The 26,749-nt window shown below is 36.8% G+C and overlaps 1 protein-coding gene and 1 long non-coding RNA gene across 2 annotated transcripts; one reads left to right on the forward strand and one right to left on the reverse strand.

Moving 5' to 3' along the window:
• Positions 1-574: 574 nt before the first annotated feature.
• Positions 575-13,455, reverse strand: LOC583836 (F-box/WD repeat-containing protein 5). Its single transcript, XM_030997685.1, has 7 exons — positions 13,346-13,455; positions 8,042-8,269; positions 7,230-7,368; positions 5,925-6,102; positions 3,775-5,458; positions 2,403-2,612; positions 575-1,598 (listed from the first exon to the last, which is right to left on the reverse strand). Exons 2-7 carry the CDS (start codon positions 8,263-8,265, stop codon positions 1,406-1,408), a joined length of 2,628 nt encoding a protein of 875 aa, XP_030853545.1. The 5' UTR covers positions 8,266-8,269; positions 13,346-13,455; the 3' UTR covers positions 575-1,405.
• A 6,847-nt stretch (positions 13,456-20,302) lies between these two features.
• Positions 20,303-22,064, forward strand: LOC115929152. Its single transcript, XR_004066342.1, has 3 exons — positions 20,303-20,352; positions 20,847-20,858; positions 21,915-22,064. It is a non-coding gene; the product is annotated as an uncharacterized LOC115929152 (long non-coding RNA).
• Positions 22,065-26,749: the final 4,685 nt, after the last annotated feature.

Consider the following 26,749-nt stretch of genomic DNA (forward strand, 5'->3'; position numbering starts at 1 on the left):
TAAAAGCTGAATATTATTATTATTATTAACCTATTTACACTGTAAATATTGAGTCCATGGCTCATTTATTATTTTCATGTTACAAATTGGAGGTAGGCCTAATAGTGAATAGCTTTGCCTCCTGATTGAATGATGCCTAGGTATATTCCAAAATGAAAACAACTAGTGTTCAAGGTAGGAGCAAACATTCACAATAGTCTGTGGTATCTACACCTACAGGCATCAAGTTGCTAGAATACAATACAAGAATAAGAGGCCTGAGTTATTATGGTTTTCTTTCAATCACGGCCTGAATGGCTCTGATGTCCCAACATAAATATCTACACGTCGGACAACAGTATATATTTTATACAGCAGGCTTGCGGTTGCACCATGTGAGAGAGGGGGAGGATTGGGAAGTCCTGAAAAGGACTTGCGGTAATCTTTCTTTCTTGAGTGTGTGTCGTCTTGAAAAGGACCTTTGGTGTAGTCTTGAAAAAGACTGTTGGTTATCTTTCTTAGCTTATAGTTCAAAGGAGAACTATAGCGTCGGTTGGAGAGGATAGGTGGCGGGAGTGGCTCGACGTTTGCAACCGCAAGCTTACTGTATATCTACATCACCATGCAAGCTGATACTTATAAGCAGCAAGTATATATTTTGTATTGATTTTGTACATATACAACACTTTGCTTGTGCAGGTCAAAAAGGGAGCTAGAATTAGACTTTTTACACTTTGTAAACTTTCTTGACAACAATCCATTCTGTAATATAAGATAATTGCACTATTTCATTTAAGACTTTCTATCAATTGTTGGATTCCTGTTTTTAAAAGTCTGTTTAATTTCTAAAAAAGAGAAATTCCCAGAGTGTTTTCCTTCTCAAACATGTATGATCACATGTGATCATGACCATACATGTTTGAGCAGAAATAACACTCAGAGAAATTCACTGTTCTGAAAGAAAAGTAGATATTACAAATCAGGAATTCATTAATAGATGAATAGAATCGTAAATAAAGGAATACCAATATCTTTTATTACAGGAATGAACTGTGGCATGAAATCAAATCAAAATGAAATCTAAATTCTAACCCCTTTTTGACCCATGACAGTGAAATTGTTGTTGTGTACAAAGTCACAGCAAAATCTGTACATGTACCACTGCCCCACATGTATGGGTTCACCGGTTGAGAGAAAATGGATTTGGGCCTCGAAGGTTACAGTCGGGGCTCGGTTTATAAATTGAAACGGCTCAATCTAGTAGAGACTAATGGGGTACCATTTCATTGAGAGACTTTGCACTTTGCACTTGACTGATTACACTCACTTTGATGAAGATTAGTTATAATGCTACCCATTTAAATCTCATATCAAAGATATACTGAATGTAGTACATATGTGTAAAGGTCACTGTATGTCAAAGAGCTTAAGAGGTCATCTGCTCTACCCTGTTTTTAGAATACCATATCTTGAGTGTATGATCATCACTGGCTGATATGAGCATCTCTGGATCCAGTGGATTGAATGAAACACAGTTGACCATGTCTGTATGAGGTAGACGAGCTAGGAGAATACCATAATGCCGGTCCCAGATGTAGCCTTGTCTATCTTCAGCTCCACTGCAAAATAAACAAAGTTAAAGAGTACAAATAATTCAATTCAAACCGAGATTGGTTTTATTATATAAAGAAAGACATGGCAAAAGTCCAAAGACATACATCATTATATTTAAAGTAAAATACAAATATCAAAAATAAAACAAGCTTATTAAAATGTCCATTGACATAAAATAGTTTAATGACAACTATAAAAAGTAAGAATGTGACACTTTATATTAAAAGATATGATGTTAAAGCCTATCTGCACTAGTTTGACCAGGACGGATTAGACCTCCCTGCATGGTCACTGACAGGTGGTTATCTTATCAAATATATAAACATATAAACTTATAAACATATTAAAGAAAAAGGGGACCGTGGGGGACCAACACCTACTGCTTGGGCATTGTTTGCTACATAGAGGGCGCAGTAGCTACAAGTAGTGCAGTCCCGCTTTAAATAGCAATCATCATTTTCAATTATTAAAAACAGTATATGCAATTTCAGAGCTACAGGTGGTGGAGCACTTTTGAAACCAATATAAAGTGGGTTAACAGTGAGGTGAATAGTCACTCTCTGCACTGGGTGGAACGTGGGTGGTTTACATCATACAGGGCTGCAGGTTCAGCTCTCGGCCTAGCAGAACAAGGGCAAAGTCAGAATGCTGCAAAAGGAAATCTAATCAGTGTTTATGATTTGTGTCACTTTGTTTGATCAAGACATATGCCACAGAAATGTTTCAACTGTCAATTCATATGGTGAATTAGTCAAAGTTTATTATATTAGCAATATGTGTCACTTATGTTCTAAAATGACATGACTTACCTAGCAACATACAGGTCACTGACACTCAGGAAGATAATGTTACATTCATCATTGGGAGAAAACGCCCTATGACCTCTGAACCGTTTGACCTCCATCAAGGTGTAAAGGTCATACATGCGCACTTCTATTTCCTGTGCGATGGGGGGTGGGGCTAAGGCATCTGCTACATGATAGTCCTTGGGCCAGGAACGGCAATTCACGCACAGAAACCTGTCAAATTATCGCAAGTAAGAAAGGAGATCATCTCAACATTTCTAAACTGTTGAACACAAACAAGAAAGACTAGACACAGGAGAAAAGACTATATGGGTTACATTCATAAAACTAGCAAACGCCCATCAAATGCTAGCAAAGAAAAGCAATTACTGGATAACTAGCAATGATCATAATAACTGGGGTATTTTTTTACAGCCTCTTTTTAATAATAATCCCAAACAACTGACCCAAGTGCTTACATTGAATTATTACTACCCTGAATATTGTATTGAACTACTATTCTGTACATTACAATGCATTTTTTTACTCCATCTGAACATTACAGTATACTTTTCACTCCATCTGTCTACCAGGAAGCATTCTAGCCAGTTGTCATTCCACAGGCAAACACATGTTAATCCAATAATAATGTGTTTGTATCCTACAGGGTATCCATTTAAAATCTGGCTAGAGCAAAGTAATGTATAAAATACCTTGCTCAAGGACATGAACACACAACCACTGAATCTCAAGTCAGTTGAATTCATATGGCAACCAACTGATTGCTTAAAGATAGGAGTTGCTTTAATCATTAAGTAATTGCTTGATTCCTGCAAAATCCTATCATATTACATTGTTGTTTGGAATTAATTGTTTATCAGAAGGGGAAAAAAAGGCAAGAAGTATGTACACAGAAAAAATGTTGCAAATCTATGTACAGACACTTCTTCTTCAAGCTTTATCTGGAGCTGGGTAGCATTCTTCCCCAGTGTTCATGGCCAATTAGATCTTCTGTGACTACACATCCTTACTTTGCAAACATCCCAAGGTCTTGTACTGATCTTCATTAATCTGGGTATATACCAAGGGCATCCCGATAATGGAACTCCCTCCCATATCTTCCCCCTTGCACCAAAAATGGACAGATTCAAGAAAAATGTCATTGAATATTTAATTTCTAAATTGTAACCTTTTCATTCTATGATTTTGTACATTTCATTTACTTTTTCATTTCTAATCACACTAAAATGAAATGGGACTTTGGTATTGTTAACGGGCCCCTTTCATCAGCTTTGATGGCAACATAAGGTCCTGCAACCTATTCTTTGAAAAAATATAATAATACATACATTGGATATATGAATAAAAAAATTAAAAGAGAGAAACCTATGCATACCTATGATCTGGAGATAAAGCGAGTCCTAGGATCTGTCCATGCAGGTCTATGACATGGTCCACCTTGTCAAAGTCTAGCTGAGGTCTTGGATTTGGGTGATTGGGTTCATCTACTGCAGCTAGTCCTGCAGCTAAGGGCACTTCTCCTGATCTTGCATCATCAAGTTGTTTACTAACACCTAATGGTCCTTTGACTGTGTCCATCATACTTGAGTTAATGTGTTTGATACATATCTGGTGAGGTGTGTAGGCTACAGCCCCTCTCATGAAGATCAGATGCTTATGCTGGCTGTCTTCTTTTGGCAATGTCCTTCGTCGCCTGATTTTAGATCTCTGAATAACCTCCTGTGAGTCTGATTGGCTACTGCTGGATAAGTTATTACTAAATTCCTTCTCCTGTTCTCCATTTGATGCCACAGGCCTTTTGGTTGTTGTTTGGCCTGGTTTTGATTCTGATGCTAATTTAACGAGAGATTCTTCATCTAAACTCTCTGTGCTGCCAAAAGTAAACTTTTTACCCCAGGCTCGTACGATGTCACTTCCACTTCCACTTTCTCCTGCAAATGTTAATGAGGTATAGTCAGTATCTGTACTAGATAGGACAGTGTCTGTAGAGCTACATCGTGAACCGACCCCAGATAGGACTTCTTCTGTTCTTAAACTGTGCTGGTCACAATGACTTGTAGAAGGACCACCGATGATTCTTCCCGGAGAATGTCTAGGAACCCTCTGAACCTCTTCTGGACACGCTGGTTCTACCCCATATATCAATATCTTCATCAAGTCCTCATCAACGTTCTGCCGACCACGTCTCACTTCTGCGTTGCGAACCCTAAACCACAATCTGCTGTGACTGGTCTCTGTATCGCTTGATTGATCAGCTACATTGGGATCACACTTTGTCTTAGCAGCATTACGTCTCTCACCATCTTTGCGTAAACTCTTACGAAATGAGCCAGGTGGGGTCACTGATGAATCACTTGCTTCTCGTTTTAATGGATGATTTCTGGAGTACATGTCAGCCACAGATTTGTGTTTGATTGACTTAGAGCTTTGTTTAGATATTTTGTTTAACTTGCCACAGGTAGATTCCCTAACTTCCATCTCAGATTGTAATGTATCATCTAGCATATCAACTTGAGATTTACTGTCAGCTGCTATATCCTCTGTATCATACTCTGATCTTGTTTTTTGATCATCTTTGTCTTGATGGTGAAGTCTTCTCTGTTCAGAATCAGGTTCACTGGCTGTCAGCTCAGTATCACTTTCACATGCACTACTCACTTTAATATCTGGTTCACTTTCACTGGAGCTTACTATCCTGCTTGCTGTACTCTGCTCCTCACTCATCTGCTCAGTCTCTCCTTCTTTCTTCACTTCTCTGCTGCTTTCTACTTGTAATTGTTTTAACAGTACTTCCTTTCCCTTGCCAAGGTTTCTGCAGTTAGCTACAGTGATACCCCTAACAGTGCTGGCATTCATGTTCAGGAACTTGAACAACCTCATCACCACAGATTCCTGCTCTGAATCAGCCTCTTGAGTAGCTCTGTTGAGCCAGAGAGCAGAACAAGATGAAAGCTGTCCTAGATAATGGAGGTTGCCGGATAATAGATAGGCATTGTTTAACCAGCATCCAAAGATATCATATGGTTTATTCTGTACTCTTGCTTGAAGTGCAAAGTCTTCTGTAAAAGTGAACAAAAAATAACAAATAAAAAAGATAACATTTAGAGAAAAACAAGGATTTTTTAATTAATCTTAGAAACTTTCTTATCATGTCTTCTTCCCTCAGTAATCTAATATTATTTTATGAGTCTATATTATGTTTCTCTTTAAATTCTGTCATTTTGTACGCACTTTGGTACTTTATGTTCCTCTAAATAATCTTTATTATCATTATTATTTTTGTTATACTCACATCTCTTTATACCATGTAAAGGTATAAATAAAACCAGCCTACATCCTTCAATTAAACGGTTGCAATGGACATAATGTGGGTACACATGAAACTCCATAAATCTGTTAATACAGTGAAAGAGTGAGATTATCTTATACAATTTTTCTTTCTCTAATATTTGGAATAACTCTGTCCTTTTCTCACTTTTCTTTGTTATTCATGTAATTATGTAATTCTCTTGCTTTACTTCTCACCTTTGAGGTTGAAGACGGCAATCTCCCCTGATGTACTATTTGGGCCAAAGTGTACCCCTGATACCAGCAACAGAGAATCGCTACTGTTAAACTGAGAGAACTGAGTGAATTGCCATCTAAACTGTTCCTTCATATTCTGTGAATACTTGAGACTTGCTGGTGGACCGCTCTTCCAAACCTGAAAAATAAGCAGAGATTATTTAACATGCTACAATCCATGTACACTTACATCACCATCATGAATGAATACATGTTTATAACCAACATTTCTTAATAGCACTTGCTAGCAACTATTTGAAAAGACTTTAAATGAGATCAAAATAACATCAGTGCATGCATCGTTTGTTCCTTTCCTTTATATCAATGTTCAAGGCACTGCATATCTCCAGTCCTTTTGAAGAGTCACCATCATAGTAATCATTTTATCTTATTAATTTAGACAACATTGATTTATCATATCATGTCAGTTTTTATCTTCCTGTGAATCTTAAACAAAACTTGTAAGAGCTGTACATATCTATGTGAAGTATGATCTCTGTTTTCTTGTTAGTTTGTATTTGTGTGTGTGCATGTGAGAAGTACATCAAAATTCTTGAATATAATAAAAATAACCAAAAATGACCAATTCTTTACAGATGCTCGATCAAACTCCATATCCCTCCTTCTCTTTTTCCTACTGTCTCATCTTAAGTTTGTCTTTCTATTATAAGAGAAGCTACTCATCTTAATTGTTTAAAGGTAAAGACCAGTATTGGAAATGCCCCAATTTCAAAAAATGTAATGGAAGCTCTTTATTACCAATCATGTGAAAGAAAATGTTTTGACTATTATAAATACATGATGAAAACAATTTTGCCGGGAAACCGCCTACTAATTGATATATTTGGTAAATTAGTTTATCTATTGGACTGTGAGAGATAAACGCAGGTGTTGCGCATGTGTGCGTAGTCCCATATACATCTTTCAGTGTACAGTGCTTGTAACTTTACGAAGACTGGGCCAAATTTCTTATCATTTTGATGATTCCAGAACCTTGCAGTACACACCAATAATTACAATGCTAGATGATCAGCCCTTTCTGATCGATTCCACAACGTTTCTTTCACAATGCAATCGCATGACCATAACTGGTCTTTATCTTTAACTGTTAGTACTATCTTTGAAGTAATATGAAGAAGGAAAAATTCATTCTTTCTTTACAGCAAGATGATGTATAAGAGAGGTTCTTATGTTAATGTTTTAAGTGTTAGTACTATATTTGATGCAATATGAAACAATGAAAGATCCCTTTGGTCTCTGTCTAACCTTAATGGTTCCATCTTTAGAGCAAGATGCAAATAGTTTTCCATTGTGTGAGAAGCTGACATGTAGAACCTGGTCATTATGATCAGTCAGTTCCTGTAAGCATGCTGTAGGAACTCGATACTGTAGTCTCCGGAATTCCCTGCAGTCAAGATAACAATTGTAACAGTTATATTTTGTAGCATTTAATATTTATTTTCCACCTTCACACATTACTCTCACTGCCATTGCCCCACCTTCCATTCCATTTCCACCTCACGTGCTACCATTTCCATTCACTTTCAACTTCACATGGTTCTATTGCTTAGTTCTCATTTATATTCATGACACTTCATGATCACCCTTCCATACTGTCTATTGGTTCTTACTTTTCCTTTGGTTCTTCCTTTATGTTGTTCTATTCCATTTTTATGTTTCTGATTGGTTCTTTATTTATGAACTCACTTATATTCTGATCTGTTAAAATTTAGTTTCAGTGTAACTCAGTTAGACTCGGCCGTTTACTTCTGGAGTGCAAGAGTTTAGAAGTTGATTTTAGCATGTGTACAGTATAAGAGCAGAATTTGAGAGAAGTAAATTTATAAGCTTTACACAAGCGTTTTATACTTGTTTGAATTGCAATGTATGTAAATCATAGCAAAACCTCCAAGTCCTCTCAATTCTCATTAAAAATATCATAATACTAAATCACATGAAATTAGAAGGGGAAGTCAACCCAGATATTTATTCAGTTTTAATAAAGGAAGAAAAATGAGAGAAAAAACATCAGTGAAAAGAAAAACATTATGCAGTTGCAATTAATAGGAGTTTCGTACCGGTAATATGAAGAATGGCCAGGTGGAAGAGGGATCGCTCTATTGATTTTCCATTCTCTGTACAGCAAATTCTTCCAAAGAAGCTCATCATGGCTAATCCTAAGCCAAGTCCGACAGGAGCAGCCTGCCCTCTGCAGTTCATTCGAGGTAAGGTATGAGAAGATGTTGACTACAATGCTCTCTGGTAAGCATAGCCATAGACTCATCTTATCTTTATCAGCCATCTCTCTAACAGAACAAAAAGAAACACAGAAATAAGAATAAGTACAATACAGCTTCATGTATAAGGGTGTTACACTTTATGTCACTGAGCAGTGAATATTTGGTGATAGTGGGGAATTCATATAAAAATTCTGATAAATTTTTAAGAGACCCTACAATACACTAAATAATCACAACTAGTCAGTGATAGTCTAAATGTGATTAATACCTGGCGACATGTAAAAAGTGTTCTGATAAACATGAGGCGGAAAATTGAAGAACAGTTAACGAACATTTAACAAATATTTGACTGATTCTGTGTTAAGTAGGCCCTCTCTCACTTTAATTTGAAGCCACTCCAACGGATCGCATGTAAAACTTTGCGCATTTAGCGCTGTGCAGTGAGTTTACGCGCTCCCAATGGCCGATCCGCTCGAGTGACTTCGGATTAAAGTGAAGTAGGCCCTCCCTCACTTAAATGCGAAGCCACTCGATTGGATCGGCCAATCAGAGCGCATAAACTCACTGTAGAGTAAAGGAGCCCGTTTTCGGCCACTTAAGACAAAATCCTATTTTTAGGACTCTTTACTTCCTATTTATTATCATTTCTTGTTCAAATCATGAAGCAAATATTATTATTATTTAAACAAAAAAAGAATCCCAGAAAAAAATCACGAATTGCCATGACAATATTCATTTCAATTTTCACTGTTTTGGAGCCAGTTATCGGCCGAGCGTTTCAGTTTACGGCCGCATGTACAGAGTCAATAGGAAGCGCTCACGCGCGCCGTGCGTTTCCGCGCTGATGTACAGCACAAGCGGGCGGAGCAGGTATTCCACGCCGGAGCTCCCTGGTGCTCGCCTGGCCGAAGACAGGCACAGCGGTGATCGGAAGTTGGAATCTGAATTAGACAGAGATATCGTGTGTGCGTCGCGGTGTGCGGCTGCATTGATTTAATACATGCGATGAGATACTTTTGAGCTTGCGACTAGCACAAAATCGGGCTCTAAATCTGAAAAATACTTGAAATAAAGCTCATTTTATGGTACCCATATTTCTTACAGACACGCGTAAGATACTTGATTTTTCAGATTTGGGTAGCGGGACCGGCGATTACATCGCTAAAATGTGATATTTTAGGATATATTTTCCATTGCAAATGTGGTTCTTCAGTGACACTGGCATGGTATGGTATGTGTGGGATATATGTTATGCTATTATGCGATCTATTTTAGAGTGATTTTACCTTGCATCCAACCAATTGGCCGAAAACTGGAGCTGGCCGATTACCGGCTCCTTTACTCTACAGCACTCAGTGCGCAAAGTTCTTTGTGCCACTAACTTATTTCACTCCAAATCGGTACTTTAGTGACAATTGATGACACCTAAATAGCAGTAATTTACTGCTATTACACACAAATGCACGCAATGCCAATGATTGAATGAATACGATGTGGCTGATGATAGGCAACCGGCAAGTTTGACAGTAGACTCGTGATTTGAATTTTTAAATCATTCTTTCTAACGTTGGTAAGTTGAAAAAATTGTATTTTAAAAATACAATTTTTTCAACTTACCAACGTTAGAAAGAATGATTTAAAAATTCAAATCACGAGTCTACTGTCAAACTTGCCGGTTGCCTATCATCAGCCACATCGTATTCATTCAATCATTGGCATTGCGTGCATTTGTGTGAATCCTGGACAACTCGCCACAAAGACAACCCGCCCCAAGACAACCCGCCACAATACCCTGGACATCCCGCCTCAATACCCTGGACAACCCGCCACAATACCCTGGACAACTCGCCACAGCCTTTTCGGACAACTCGCCACACTTTTTCCCATCATGATTTCTAGATCTAAAATGAAATGAAATTGTCATTTTTCATGATTTTCGTGCTTTTATAAACACAGTCATTACAAAGAATAAAGAATAAAGTTGATTTCCCTAATTGTAACAATAATATATATTGAAATGAAATTGTCATTTTTCATGATTTTCGTGCTTTTATAAACAGTCATTAAAAATAATAAAGTTGATTTCCCTTGTAACAATAATATACTTTTGATCTAGAGGTCTATAACAGCTGCATTTTTCTGTCCCAGAATTTTTTTATGGTAGGATACTGGAAGCACTGGTCTACCAAACGCTTTTTCGCGGCGGCGGCGTTCTGGTGATGGCTCGATTACATTGCTTTTGTCGAGCGAGTGGATCAGATTGGATCAGCTTATTTTGAAGCCTTTATGTCAGGGCCTGCACTTTTTGAAAAAGTATGTTAAAGAGAAAGAGGAAGAAAGAACGAGTGGCCTGCTAGTTTCACAAATGATGTTTCAAAATATGCTCATCTTGGCGTAATTAAATGCCTAAATCCCCTGAGCTTACAGGGGCTCCGTCCTCTGGAACCCACTAAGGGCCCTAACGTGGGCCCATGGATGCTCATCGGACCGTAAGTATACATACATAAAACCCATGAGCTTCTGGGGGCTCCACCCCTTGACCCCTGGACCCCACTCCACGTCAATTTGCGCTCAACTCACTTTGCTCACTATATACGCTCTATCAGATTGTTGATACTCCACTTCAAAAAACGTTCCGCCAGGGGCCTGCATGTTACGTGTAAGAGTGGTGGCGATGCAGATTTTTCTTCTGCCCCAAAAACGTTTTTGCGCATTACGCCACTGCCCCTGGAGGGTGAGCCCCCTGGAATATTCCCCACCCCCCACCCAAGTGACCCAACCCAATCCCAAAGTGCTTCCGGCGCGCCAAACTAGTTGCGATGTCAGGAATGCTCGTCCCGGCCTCTTTGGTAATCCTGGCAGTGACAACAAATATATTCCCCACTGAAATATAGTACTACTACTACTTCACTACTACTACTACTACTACTACTACTACTACTAATAATAATAATAATAATGATGATGATGATTACAATTTAACGACGACGGTGATGATGATGACGACAACAATAATAAAAAGTACTAATAATAACTGCAAGAATCCAGACATTGTCTTCAGGGACAACAACAAAGTAAATTTCATCGAGGTCATCGTTCCCCATGACATCAACATCGCCATCAAAGAAAGAGACGTCTCAAGTATGAAGACCTCAGGATAGAAATCGAGAGGATATGGAACGTTCCATTCAATTCAATTCATTTGATATCATTCTCCATTAAAAAAATATTAAAACATACAAACATGGTATATCTAGCGTTAAGCAATTAAGAAAACTCTTAAAATTCATAACAGTTATAATACAATTCTTTTTGTTGGATCATAATGCTAAAAGGCGTGGTCCTATTTTTGTTACTAAAAGTGTAATAGGCCTACTCGTAGTGGTAGACAAACCAATCCACGTGATATTTTAGACTTATAACTTTAAATTGTATGTAGGGTATACTTAGTCTTTAGCTCATGTTTATTGTGTTTTAGAAATATAAAAATGTATATAATCATGTCTATGTATTTTATTATCATATACTTTGTTTTATATATTTTTCTGTATTGTGTTGTAAATATGTAGTGCTATCATACCCCTGAAGGGGGTCCATAGAGTCAAATGAAATTTTATCTTATCAGCGATCCTATCGCTTAGCGTAATATCCAGTCTATACAGGATCACACAGAACTCGCTCTCAATAAAAGATTGATTACAAGAAAAATGTGGGGTTAACAAAAAGGGCAATTAGCCTTATTAGCGTCAATCCCTTAGCAAGTATATACTGTATTGTTGAGAAAAGAAAAAAAGGGAAAGGGAAAGCAGAGGGAGCCTGAACACCAAGAAGAAGAAAAAAGGGAAGGAGAAGTGCATTAACTTAAACGTAATGTCATTTATTTTGACTGGAATACAATGATAGAATATGGGATTTATACAATCGTTTAAAAATACTAATTTATTTAGAGTTTTTCATATTAAACGGGATATTTTTCCATAAAACTGGCCCTTTAAAACATTAATTTGTACGGAATTTTAGGAAAATGAAAATTACCAGCATTACGAGTTTCATGAGAATGTATTTCATAATTAAATTTCAATTTACATGACATGGACCTTTGCAATAAACCCTTGCCACATAAACAGAAATATAGCAATATTTAATTATTTATATCACGAAAGTAACCCAGAAAATCTAGAAATAAACCACATTCCAATTTTATTTCGCGGGTCAACTGCCCACCCCCCCCCCCCCCCCCAGTACGCCAGTGCTTCCAGTATCCTACCATTAAAAAAATTCTGGGACAGAAAAATGCAGCTGTTATAGACCTCTAGATCAAAAGTATATTATTGTTACAAGGGAAATCAACTTTATTCTTTGTAATGACTGTGTTTATAAAAGCACGAAAATCATGAAAAATGACAATTTCATTTCAATATATATTATTGTTACAATTAGGGAAATCAACTTTATTCTTTGTAATGACTGTGTTTATAAAAGCACGAAAATCATGAAAAATGACAATTTCATTTCAATATATATTATTGTTACAATTAGGGAAATCAACTTTATTCTTTATTCTTTGTAATGACTGTGTTTATAAAAGCACGAAAATCATGAAAAATGACAATTTCATTTCATTTTAGATCTAGAAATCATGATGGGAAAAAGTGTGGCGAGTTGTCCGAAAAGGCTGTGGCGAGTTGTCCAGGGTATTGTGGCGGGTTGTCCAGGGTATTGTGGCGGGATGTCCAGGGTATTGTGGCGGGTTGTCTTGGGGCGGGTTGTCTTTGTGGCGAGTTGTCTGGACCCCATTTGTGTGTATGTGTGTATCTACTATGCATGCGTGCAATTGTCGCCTTTTAGCACGTAGTGCAGCGCTAGAGGTCAATACACATTAGCATTGACTCGCTATGCTTTGCTGGAGCGAGTGTCTCCAAACTTTATACATAACGCTGGTATGTGTAATCCACCATGGCTATGCGTGTGCACACATCTCGAGTACGCAACCAGGTTGGCGCGACCTACCAACACAAATTTTAATACGTGGGACACCCTACTCACACAAGTACGAGGTTATCATAGATCTACTCACTGTATTATCATGGGGTTTTAAGTTCTCTTTTTTTTAAATCTCAGAGTATAAATAAACTACCTTACCAATACAGAGAATAATCCAATGACAAAATAAACTGATGAGGCTAATGTAGGACTCCACAAACTGCTTATAGCTCCTTAAATTAAATCTAGCAACCCAAATTAATACATTTACCAAATATGGTGTCGAAAAGACGACAAATTGGAGGAGGAAAAAAGCTATTGGTCGTAGGGTGGGAAAAGTCATCTCGGGAAAACATTGCTATACAGGTATTAGGTGAAAATTGTATTTTGCTGAACTGGAGAAGGGCCCTGTTAACGTCTTTGTAAGTATATGGATTTCCTTTAGATTTTTAAGGTTTTGGCCCCAATTTTTCAAAGATTTCCTAACGATTTTAAAATGTCACATTCAGTTAAACTCAAAAGTCATTTCTCGGTAAAAGTTAGATTACAGTGAAAGTATGTCCATTCCCCCCCCCCTCTCTCTCTCTCTCTCTCTCTCTCTCTCTCTCTCCCTCCCTCTCTCCCCTCCCTCTCCCTCTCCCGCCCCCTCTCTCCGTCTCCATTTCTATATCCCACGTTATTATCGCCCCCTTAGTCTCTTCTCCCCACCCTTTTTTTAAACTCAGTTAAACCATGTTTATAATCATATGGTTATAGTTTTTAGTTATTCGTTTTAGTAGGCCTACTTAAACGCCTTTGACGAACTTTTCTTGTATTAATCTACTATATAATCAGGCTGGTTGTTTTGTGTTGTTGTTTTTTGTCAATATGATATTGTTTTGAGGGACCTGACCTCTACAAGCTAAGCTTTTCTTACGGTCTCCTCGTCTTTCTTTCTTTTTTGCACTTAATGCATTATATGATATAATAATATCTATAATGTTCTCTCGGTAACTATATTAACTTATAATGGGCGTTCCCAACTCAAGCTATGCTTTCCGGGTTTTCGCCTCCTTCCGTATCTGAATTATTTACTGTATACTCTATGTTGAAATAACTTACATATATCATTTATATATACATTGTGTTTCATATTGTACTGTTGAGAAGGAAATAAATGTTAATAAATACAAAAATACAAAAAAATATATATATGAACTTGTTCATTACAATTGTTCCTGTTTATATACTTTATATATTATAAATGTGTTACATTGTATTACAATCATGTTGGAAGAAAGACAAATAAACTTTAACTTGAACTCATTGTATTCATTTAAGAAGGCAGTTAAAACTATGTTATTGTCTAAGTATTGATCATGTCGTGTGTAATTGCACTGTATTCATGTTCGTGTGTACAGTGACTGTATATTCAATAATGATGTGTACTCGTCCATGACCTAGCATCGTTTAGCCATTTTATGAATGAACCTGCTTTCAATCAGCAGATGTACGAGATTTATTGTGTTATTACCAACGCTCCTTCTCTCCCCTTTCCTTTTCTTCTCTGCAAGTCAGTCTTTTCTATTTTTATTTGTTATTGTTGTTGTATCTAAGTTGAGGGCTGCGGGCACGTCAAGCTATTTTGCTTATTTCTGTAGCCCTCCTGCATCTAATGTATGTTAATTATGCATTCAATATATTTGTTTAAATTCGTTCATTATCTGTATAAAATTATATACACTTAAAATATTATATCAAACCATATTATGTTCATGAAAATGTATGATGAAAAAAGAAAAAAAAGATGCAGAAACCAATAAATCAAATCAAATCAAAAACTAGATTCTCAGCGCTTCCCAATTTTTGGGTAGAGATTTTGTTTTACTCCATATACACCATTCAGGTTTTCAAAACCTCAATTCACTTTTTCCCCGATCCCCCCACCGATTTCATGGAGAAATGCGGCTTCATGACGACTGCATATTTCAATACCCCAGAGAAGACTAAAGTTAAATATTTCTGCATACAGTGCGTATACAAAAAATATTCCCAATTTTGATAGCTTTTAATTAAAACTCATAACAGTATGAAGTTAAATCTATTTCATGACTTGACTTACTGACTAAGGTGCATAGGACGGTGTGTCCCCTTGCTCCCCTGCGAGAAATCATGCTCCAGTCTGATCTTCATGATGAAGAATAAATTGTTTTCTATCCAATGATACCCTATATTCACAATTTTTCTGCCTCGGGTGACTGAGCACCAGTGTTCAGTGTTGTCAAAATCGTATTGTACCAAATTTGGGCTGATGCATGGGAATGTGGGTCGAATTGCATGTATTTCTTCGGTCTTAAATTCTTTCAAAAGTTAAATTATGCCTCGTGCATTAGAGTTGTATTGTTTAAAATGATGCAATGTATCTAGGGTTTTATAGAACTTTATTTCAATCCGTAGGATAACCTCAGTCTACTAATTTCTTGTCTCGATATGTCAGATCTCTCTGCTCGCTATCTTGTCCGCGGCATCATTTTACACGCGAAAGGAGCATAATGTGTTCATCGCGAATGTTTATCGTAGATGAGATGACAGCGTACTCCTCTATTCAAATCCTAATCCAAAATATTTTGAGGGAAAACTCAGGGAACAGCTGTCTACGTATGTCGATTAGATAACTGATAAGCTTTCTTTACAATAGCGAAAAACAAAAACCATTTAATTTTGTTCTAACATTAGTTTTAAAAAGTCGGTTGAATTCAAAACGACACACAATAATCAAGAGAAAAGAATCTGTGAAATATTTAGGCATTGAGTTGACTAGCGCAATTTCATTTTCATCTTTAGTAGAATCATTTGTAATAAAAGAAAATTTTCGTCTGAAATGTTTGTACAGATATTAAAGTTGTATGGATTAAAAGCAAGACGTATACCCTGTTTTACTCTTATTCAATGTTTATTTGACTATGTTAACCCTGCATGGTATAGTAATATAACGAGTCAGATCAAAAGAATTTGAAAATTATACAGAACGAAATGGTGAGTTTCATCAACTTCTGTGGTCCAACTCATGTTGACTACAGCAAACTTTCTTAAGTTTTCTTCTTTTCTTCTTGCACTTATTATCATTTCTATCATCAGTTTAATGTTGTTATTATTCTTATCATCATTATTATCTTTAATAAGTTTGTTTTCTTATCTGTCTGTAAGTAAGTTTTAACTTAATATCAATTTATACATGTATGTCGGGAACCCCATCGGAAATAAGCTGTAGAGCTTTCGTGGGCTATCCTATTCAAGCTGTCTTAGTTTTGATCTGTTATTCTTTTATATTGTTGTATGTTGGAAGCTTGGCGAATAAAAATCAATCAACCAATCAATCAATCAACGTTGCGAATTTGGATTCGCCAACTTTTCTGACGAATGTTGGCGAAAATCAGGGTTCGCCTTTGCGACATTTAGCTATGTTTAGCGACAATGAGCGACATCTGATGAGTGAAAGTTTGCGAAAGGCATTTGGCGACTATTAGCGACTGTAAGCAAATGTTAGCGACAGTTTTTGCGAAGATTAGCAACTATTGCCGATCCTTTGCCACTACTTGTGAATGTTTGGTACCTTTTTCTAACTCATGGGTCTCAATGGGTTGATTACCATCATGGTTCACCATGTGGTAACGTGGTCGCTAGCATTGGCGAATAAAAAAGAACTCCAGCGACACGGTCTTACAACCGTTTGCAAAGGATTACGACTGTTTTGCAAACGCTTGCAACTGTTTGCGGGAAAAAAAACTTCGAAGAGAAATTTGCGGAACAAGCGACAAGAAAAACTGTTGCGACGAAGAAAACTCTTTGCGAACTTTCTTGCAACCTTTTACGAACCTTTTACGCGTGCTTTTATACGAACCCTAGCGGAAACCCAAGTTCGCTACGTTCGCAAGCATATTATGCCGCTCAGTGAGGTACCCCCTTAACGAATTCATCAATTTTAAGATCTCGTCAGCGCAGTCGATTAATCTCGTAATAGTAGCAATTAAAACCGCCAGCATTGTTGTAGTCAAGGCGAATCGTGCAGTATCTACCAAATAGAACACCATGTTTCATTTAAGAGCCTTTTCAAGCAGCATCATCAAAATAAGTATGCCGGTCGCGTTTTTGATGGTGCTTTTGTGCTATGGAGGAGAAATGAAGTTATGCAAAAACAGTGCTCATCAGACAGAAAGGTGTTCCTGCTTGGAGAGTGGTTTTGCTAAAATAACAGTCGACGTGTTGGCTTTGTCAGGGACGAGACATCTTAAAGAAATGTTATCATCAGGTAGGTTTCACATTGTTAAAACTTATGTGATACGATGTACTTTAATTGCCTTAAATTGTGATTTACATTGAGATAGTGATTATGTTTGAGTGTGTAATTGTGTGGGTTTTTTACAGATGTATTTATATTAATAAAAAGTATATGAACTTACCTTTCACGTCACCGTCCGGCCGAAAGACGTGACTTGGTTTCAAAGTGGAGTTCGTTAGAGTCGATACATAGGCAAGTACAGAGAGCTGATCACACCGTTAGACCAACTCATACCTCCTTTCACCATAAATTAACAACTTTATTCGTAAAAACGATGGGGAAGTCGTTACTAGCTGTCAAGGTACTGAAACTAAAGCCCCCGCCCCGGCCCTCAAGGATATGCGAACCTGTGCAGTAAGCGCAGGCAATCTCAGGTGGGAATTCGTGCGATTGGAATCAGTTGCAAAGAGGTTTCAAAGCAACTTTGGCGCAAGTCGATTTTTGCACTCTCGCAAACAATACCTCCTGTTCATCCAAGCGTGAACACATACCACACTTAAATGATACCAAATGATTTGGGATAAAACACTCTTTCATATTATAATAATTCATTGTTCATAGAGGATTTTTTAAATAATTAATTTCTAGGTGTAAACTTTTTTTGACTCTCACGGTATACGAGTGTGGCCTTCTGACTAGGCTAGAAAATCACCCCCCCCCCCTCCCGTTCAATTACCAGCGGGACAATTACCCCCGGATAATTACCGCCTTAGGACAATTACCCCATAGGACAATAAACCCTGTGGACAACATTCCTACCAACATTTCTAATAATAAAAGTAATTATAATGCGTGTATGTTGATTCCAATTTAAATGTTGGTCGATAATGACAAACAAAAATTGTGTGTCTCTGTTTCTTTCGAGAGGTACATGTTCTATGACCATCTTGTAAGGATTTCAGTGACATGAGAATGTGCATGCTTATAAATTTTATGGAATATGTTTTATTTATGTTAAGGGCAATTTGATGAATTCAAAACACAGGGACAATTTTGGTAACTCGTTCTCAAGTGTATTATTTACAAGGATGTGAACATAAAATGTACGTATCGTCTGCAAATGATATAAATGATAACAAAGACGTCGTATTGGTTATTAGGGAGTTATTAGTATTGGTAGTTGACGCGAGACGTAGAGACAGAGATGAGTAGAGGAAGAAGGATTAGGTAAATTGAAAATATGAGAAAAAGAGAGATGAAAGCGAAATTCATATGGAGATAAATAATAATGTTATGATATTAGTTTGGAAAGTCAGTATGTGGGAGAGAGTCATATAGAGGAGATCATCTGAAAGAGGGGGATTGAGAAACAAATCAATTATGATAAAATGAAAAAGGGTGAACAGTTTATTGATTAGTTATCAAGAGGGTCAGAAGCTGGAGAGACACGAAAGGATTACAAAGATGGGGGTATTGAGAAAAGAAGAATTGCGAGAGCTAGGGGAAAAAGTGAAAAGAGAGTAACTAAGGAAAGGAAAGAGACTGCTGTTTCTTCTCTTGCTAAGATCGTATACATTATCCCTTTATTCTGAGCTGTCTGAATATCCTATTCATAGATGCGTTATTACATTGCAGAATCACATTGATGTGCTCACAAATTGTCGAGATTATCCAACATGAGAATATCTTCAATTGCTGTGGTGAGTCAAACTATCTTTAGTGCAGTTTAATTTTCGGACAGTTTCAATTCGATTCGGGTTGGTTTGTGTTATCTCTAAAAAAAACTGTACCCAAAAACACTTTTATTATTGGCAATATATTTTGCAAGATTTCATTGCGGAATCGCCACAAATTTAGCATTACATCACATAACCTTTTTCACATCAAAAGGAATATCACTGCAAAGAGAATAAACATCATTTATTTTTTAAAATACAACTCTTACTGTTCATTTACAAGAGTGATATCATAGACCAAATGCAAAATGCATGGACTTTAAAATCGCATGTTTAGTATTAATTTTAAAGGATTTTCCTTTTATTTTATTTTATTTTGTTAAAATTCTCATATCTCTTAAGTGAAATATGTGTAAGTAAATTAATTGTCACGTAAATTTTATGAGATATGTGTGAAGAGCTTCTTTTCACAATATAATTTTGATGAGGTATTGTGTTCAGATTCTTATTATTATTTCTTATCCACTTACTATAACTTTTGATTTCATTCACCCATTGTCCTGTTATGAATTGTTTTGTCATGTCTTTGTCTTATCTTATTATGTCAGTTTCCTGTCCTTTGTGACCCGTTTTGTAATTCTGTTCTTTTTTATATTTCGACTATTTAAATACTTTTAAAGGGTTCATGAAAATATGTTATTATATTATATCTATTTCAATGTGATTATTAAGACAATTTAAAATTATTTATGAAAATAATGTTCGTATTATATTTATTATTAGGAACGTACAAAAACACGCTATGCTTTCCAGTAGGTTCCTGTTTCATTTCATAATTTTGAACTTATGTAATTTTTGTAATTCTGTTCTTTTTTTATATTTCGACTATTTAAATACTTTTAAAGGGTTCATGAAAATATGTTATTATATTATATCTATTTCAATGTGATTATTAAGACAATTTAAAATTATTTATGAAAATAATGTTCGTATTATATTTATTATTGGGAACGTACAAAAACACGCTATGCTTTCCAGTAGGTTCCTGTTTCATTTCATAATTTTGAACTTATACTTTGTAAACTATGTGTTCTTTATTGTGCAAACAATTGTTATATGAAATGAAATAAAAATCAATCAATCAATCAATCAATTACGTGACCCAGTTCTATCTTTTTACCAGGTGTTTGCCACTGTTCTTTTTCAACAAACCCTTGCCGCTTCAGGTTCAAGTAAGTTTAATAGATTGCAGGGGAATGCATCGTGTTTCATTTTCAAGTGGATTCATTAAATACTTGACCTTGTAACCATTAATTTCCAGGGAATTTAAATATTTCAGTAACGGCCTTTTCAAAATATCCCCGAGTGTTAAATAGGGTGATAGAGACTGTAACAATGTTTTGATAACACGTGACTATTTCAGTGACTGTAGATGTGTACCCCAGGGAGTATTTACAGATAATTGTTTACATCAAGTTCAAGTTCAAGTTCAAGTTCAAGTTTATTCAAACCAATCAAACACAACATTTTACAATCAATTGACACAAAAGAAATAAAAAACATGACATGTACACAATGACAAAGTTAAGGGAAGGGGAGAAGCGTTAGCATCCATATATTATGGTATTGTAATCAAAGAGTTTCACACAATCATCTCTGATGCCACATTAGATTTATTTTCACAATATTTTTTTTTCCCATTTTCTCTTTATTTTTCTCGATAAAGGGCTTGCAAAGAGTAAGTAATTCACCTTTCCATTTGCTTATTATGATTGTTCATTATGAAGATGTTCTAAATCATCGCCGGGACATTTTTGTTTAATTGATAGCTAGTATATACCATCTTTTGAAACGAAGCTAATGAGTCTTTTAGAACCGTATACATTGTCGATAAAGACGATCAAAATTCAGACAAGAATTCACGAAATTATATCAAATTTATCACGACACCTTTACACTTAAATACTATGCTGCTGTACCAAGAATTACCCTATTCTAAAACAATCAACGTGTTTCAATACAGTAGCGTCGCAGTGTACGTCAGTTAGTATATTATATTAAATCAAAGATTACATGTATATATACAAACAAAAATCGTTGTTATTTTATCTAGAAACGAAACAAATAAGGATAAAACAATGCAAACGTAAATTTTAAACTATGCATTGCTTAAAACTCAGTATTGTAAATACAGTGCGTATACAAAAAATAAGTAAACCTAAATTTACTCGTTTACTGTAAAATGACACCCTATCTATGCACAATTTTTCTGCCAATGATGACTGAGCAACAGGGTTTCTTAAAGTGCCGTCAAAATCTCTTTGTACCAAGATTCGGCTGATGTACCGAATTTAGGCTTCGCCATATGCATGTGTTACTTTTGTCATAAATCCTGTCAAGTATTCTGCCTCATGCCTTAATGCTTCATTGTATAAAGTTATTCAATGTATCTTAGCTTTTGAACCACAATCATTACTTTACTCCAAACTTGGTGCAAGAGGAACTTTATAATACTTTTTTAAAATCCTGCTGCTCCATTACCCATGGCAATAAAGTATTATATATATATAGGTATCATAATACAGAATTTTTTATACTCTTTAAGATGAAATATAATTATAGGTCACACAGGTAATAACTTTTAAATGGGAATCTACCAAAGTTGGGTATACATGTACTTTTTCTATACGCACTATATATCCAGAGTGTACACGCTTAAGGTGAATACATTGTAATACCTAGCTTTCTTCTCAAGAAAATGAAATGTCGATCGGGGCTTCTCTTCTTTCCACAGCCACTGGATGTCCACTGAAGTTTAAACATCTTAATCACATGTGCTACGGTGCAATAGAGAACGCGGTTTCAACGGACCCTTGTAAGACGGTGGTCGGCGGAGATCTGGCGACATGGCATGATGAAGATACACTCAACTACATTTCTTCATTGAAGTGGGAAAGCAGGTGACAGTCACTTCATGATTTATTCCTAACGTGATACAAAATATGATTAGGAATGCATGGACACAGGCCGCCCCCCCCCCATCCCCTCCCACCCCCTCCCACACCGAATAGTAAATTTAAACAAGAGAGAGATAGTGAACGGACCTGACGTATTCCTACTCGATCGCTTCACTCCCTCGCAATTCATCCACTTAGTCATACTATCCCCCCCCCCACCCCAATCTCACGATAAGGCCCAATCAGTGCCACTATATAAGTATATCACCTATTCTTGCAACATTTTCAAAGATATTATTTACATTTCAGTTATCGCTTTTATCAAGTCAAATATAAACACGATTGGCCATTTTCGTAAGGTAACTAAATGTAATGCATACGTCTCCCTGATTTAAGTACCTTGATATAAATAATTGTATCTGAATAGTCTGATTGCTAATTGCATATTTTACATGCTCTATAGAGTAAGCAATAATGTTTGCCCCACCTAGCAACAAACTAATGTATGTAATTCGAGTTCTGTATTCGTAACAGGTGATTGAGATATTTCATATCGAGGCACTTCACAAACATGACAGAGACGTGTATGCGATCAGTTTGGTTACATCGCGGACATGGCCTATTTGACATGTTGGCTAAAGGTTTAGTAAATTAAAGATTATTTTTTCTCTTTTACATGCAGTACATGTGGTATTGGTCTTGAGTATGATGCTGGCACTTGGCAATGGAGAAATGGTGAACAGGTCACATCTCAAAGGTAGCACATTCTACCATTTAACCTTCTAGTTATGTTTCCAATCACACTCACGTGTACTTGTACAGCGTTATACCTTGTTTTCATGTGAATAACGTAATTCAGTGATTACCTGTTAATATTTTGCATTCTTCTTTCTTCTTCTCGAGTCACTACGCTACAAAGTTCTCTTGATTAAATTGTCCCAATCCAGTGTTGTCCCATCGCGTATATTTTTCAAAGTTACATGAAACAAATGATGAATTTGCACACAAAAAGTATCTGTTCATATCTAAGAATCCATCGATGCTCCCTATCATTTTGTTGTCAGTGTCTTTGACTCAAGTGCAACTACAAGGAGCAAGTATTGGAGTTTAAAGAAGACTGATGGTGTCGCCAAAGCAATCCTGTCTCCTGCGAATCAAAATGACTTCGAACTTTGTTCTATTTGTCAAATAAGGAGAGGTTAGTTATCATTTCACCTTTTGATTGAATTCTATTAGTGTATACATGTTGACCTTCAGATTGAATAGACCAGTTTAATAACATATTCAAATTGTATGTATACTTTTCAAACAAAGGTTGTTCTTGACGATCTGATAACTTGTCTGAGGCTTGCCCGACATTGCAATAAGTAATGTATGCAGAATGTATTCCAAGTAAAGTAGTTCTTCATTAATAACAGGTTAATGGAATAACTCGTCACTGTGCCTCCAAGAAAGAAAAATAGAAAATATCCGAAAATTTGAATACGTTAGTATACCTGTCTTTTCAATCAGTGTATGTTCACATTTTTGATTGAATTCTACTAATTTATACATGCTAACATTTTGATTGAATTCTACCAGTGTATACATGTTGACATTTTTGATTGAATTCTACTAATTTATACATGCTAACATTTTGATTGAATTCTACCAGTGTATACATGTTCATATTTTTGATTGAATTCTACCAGTGTATACATGTTGAAATTTTGATTGAATTCTACCAGTGTATGCATGTTTGCATTTTTGATTGAATTCTACTAATTCTAGTTTCAGTTTCAAGTTTTATCTCTGCATTTTCCATAAACAATAACAAAAATAACAATGAATACATTTTAGCAATATAATGATAAGTAATACAAGTAGTAATTCACAAATAAATAAATATAAATAATCAATAGTACAATTAATCGTATTTGAAAAGAAAGAAAAGGGGGAGAATGCAGAAGACCGATATCGTAAGCAGAGCTTGAAATGATACCGGCCTTACAAAAGGAGGAGAGGAGACAGGAAGAAAGAGCGGGTGAAGAGAGTGCTGTGCAAAGTGAAGAGTGCACTGCGCGAGCTCCTCAATCTATCAAATAATTTATACGTGCTAACATTTTGATTGAATTCTACCAGTGAATACTTGTTGCAGAGAATGTGGAAGGGATATAGAGAAATGAAAGAAACATTAAGAATGAGATAGAGAGAAGAAAAAAGTGGTTAATGGAGACAAAGTACACAAATTGTACGTTTAGAATGTAGTATGAATATGTGAAGATAAACGACCAGAAAGGCCACCGGTACTCGTTTGTATCTCGAACTTGCATCGCTTGATTAAGTATTACAATGCTCTTGATGTTTGGTCCACCTTGTGTAACGTTTTATATTTGTATTATGGTTCTACTGTCTATATTTCCCTCTTTTATATTTCCGTTCATTTTCTTATTGCACTGCTATGCTGTCCAGTCTCTACCTTTATCAAAACTACTACCCCTTTCTGTCTCATCACCTTCCCTATAATTCCCTTCACCTAACCAACATCTCTCTCTCTCTCTCTCTCTCTCTCTCTCCCCTCTCTCTCTCGCTCTCTCTCTCTCTCTCTCTCTCTCTCTCTCTTTCTCTCTCAATTAATGAATATTCCATCTTCCCAATGGGATTGAATACACATCCTTTTGAGCTCAGTGACAATACAAATATCTTCTTTCTTTTGTATTCTCAGTGATCACCATATACCATGACGCTGCTGTGTATTACCCAATGGACGTGTGGTATCAAGGGGTAAAGTCACGATTTTGTTTATTTAATCGTTTTGTTTTGTTCTGGCCGTCTCATCAGTCTCTTCATCCATTCTATCCCTTCCCATTATTGATATATTAATTATGTGAGGAACTGTTTTGGTTGTCACGGTGATAATAATAATTTATTGTCGGTCTTAAAAGCAAGTCTCCCTTCCACCGTATGATTAAATACAGATAAAATGAACCTGACATAGTTACTATGGGGACAGACACAGTTAAATTATATTTCTGAAAATACCCTACATCGTACATAATGATCAGAACTCGTAGCTAGGTACTTAAGAATGACTTATCTCTTCTTATTCAAAGTTCTGTAAACCAGAAAATGGCCATCTTTTTAGGAAATAAAAATCCACACTCTGATGTTTCTGACGTCTTTGTTTCAGGGCATATCATTATCGGGTTATAAGGGGTTATGCGGAATGTTTGCATGAAATAGCGAGATTAAAGTGTAAAAACAGATTATGTACGAGTTGACAATTCTGTGTCTTGAAAGGGTAAATTGACTATGATAAATCAAATGCTTATCACATTAACGTGACTGTAATAGAGCATGAGTAGAGGGACGCGTTTGTATGTCTTAATCAAGCCGACTGGTGCACCCGTGTCAGCATTATAGACATAGATTGTGACAGTTTCCTTTTAAGCAGGACTGCATTACTTGTAGCTACTTGTGCCCTCTATATAGCAAACAATGTCTAAGTGGCATAGGCGCCGGAAGTGGGGGGGCAGGGGGGGCAGTTGCCCCCCCAGTCAAAAAAGTGGGGGGGCAAAACGCATTTTTGCCCCCCCAAAACGCCCCCCCCCCCCCCCTCCAAAAAAAAAAAAAAAAAGCAGTAAAGGAATAAACATGGTTTGTATTTTTAACCCAAAAGAACATAACAATAATAAAAACCTGAATTAAAGCACATATACCATTCCATTCAAAGAAAAGGAAAGTTCACAGGAATTAAATTTTTATAAACATTGCGCATGCTACCTATACGGTTTATAATAGCGATACGCGCATATCGTGGACATATTGTGCGAGAATGGGAAAACGTGTCTGTTTTTTTGGTTTTGTTATAGGGGTGAGAAGACATGAGCCCCTGAACGCTGGCGTACTGATGGGGGGGGGGGGTATATCTATACGATACCAGTGATTTACACATGTTGCTGTTATGACATGATTTTCCGGTATTTTTTCTCCATTTTTTTTTAAGTCATACCTTTTTATGCGTTTGTTGGAAAATAAGAAATTCCCAAATTACAGTCGGGCGAAAAATACGCTTATTTAGAAGCCTTTATGACATGGTCTGCAAAGTGGCTGGGCTAGAGCCCCTCCCCCCTCACTTTTTGAAAAAGTATGTTAAAGAGAAAAAGAAAGAAAGACGGAGAGAAAAAATAAGTGACCTGCCAATGTCACAAATAAGGCATAAAAAATGCTCATCTGACCGTAATTAAATGCCTAAAACCCCAGAGCTTACGGGTGCTCCGCCCCCGGACCCCACCAAGGGCCCTAAGGCGGGCCCCTGGATGCTCATCTGACCGTAATTAAATACCTAAAACCCCTGAGCTTCCGGGGGCTCTGCCCCCTGGACCCCACCAAGGGCTCTAAGGCGGGCCCCTGGATGCTCATCTGACCGTAATTAAATACCTAAAACCCCTGAGCTTCCGGGGGCTCTGCCCCCTGGACCCCACCAAGGGCCCTATAAGGCGGACCCCTGGATGCTCATCTGACCATTATTAAATACCTAAAACCCCTGAGCTTCCGGGGGCTCTGCCCCCTGGACCCCACCAAGGGCCCTATAAGGCGGGCCCCTGGATGCTCATCTGACCATTATTCAATACCTAAAACCCCTGAGCTTCCGGGGCCCTGACCCCTGGACCCCACCAAGTGCCCTAGGGCG

The sequence above is a fragment of the Strongylocentrotus purpuratus genome, unplaced genomic scaffold (assembly GCF_000002235.5).
Source record: "Strongylocentrotus purpuratus isolate Spur 01 unplaced genomic scaffold, Spur_5.0 spur5_scaffold_4, whole genome shotgun sequence".
NCBI classification, from domain to species: Eukaryota; Metazoa; Echinodermata; class Echinoidea; order Camarodonta; family Strongylocentrotidae; genus Strongylocentrotus; species Strongylocentrotus purpuratus.

Excerpts from the sequence above, each read along its gene's own strand:
- LOC583836 (XM_030997685.1), bottom strand. The coding sequence starts at position 8,265 with ATGGCTGATAAAGATAAGATGAGTCTATGGCTATGCTTACCAGAGAGC. Across the intron at positions 2,613-3,774 it reads GCTTTATCTCCAGATCATAG|GTTTCTGTGCGTGAATTGCC; the intron begins GTATGCATAGGT and ends ATAATTTGACAG. Across the intron at positions 1,599-2,402 it reads AGTGACCTGTATGTTGCTAG|TGGAGCTGAAGATAGACAAG; the intron begins GTAAGTCATGTC and ends TTTATTTTGCAG.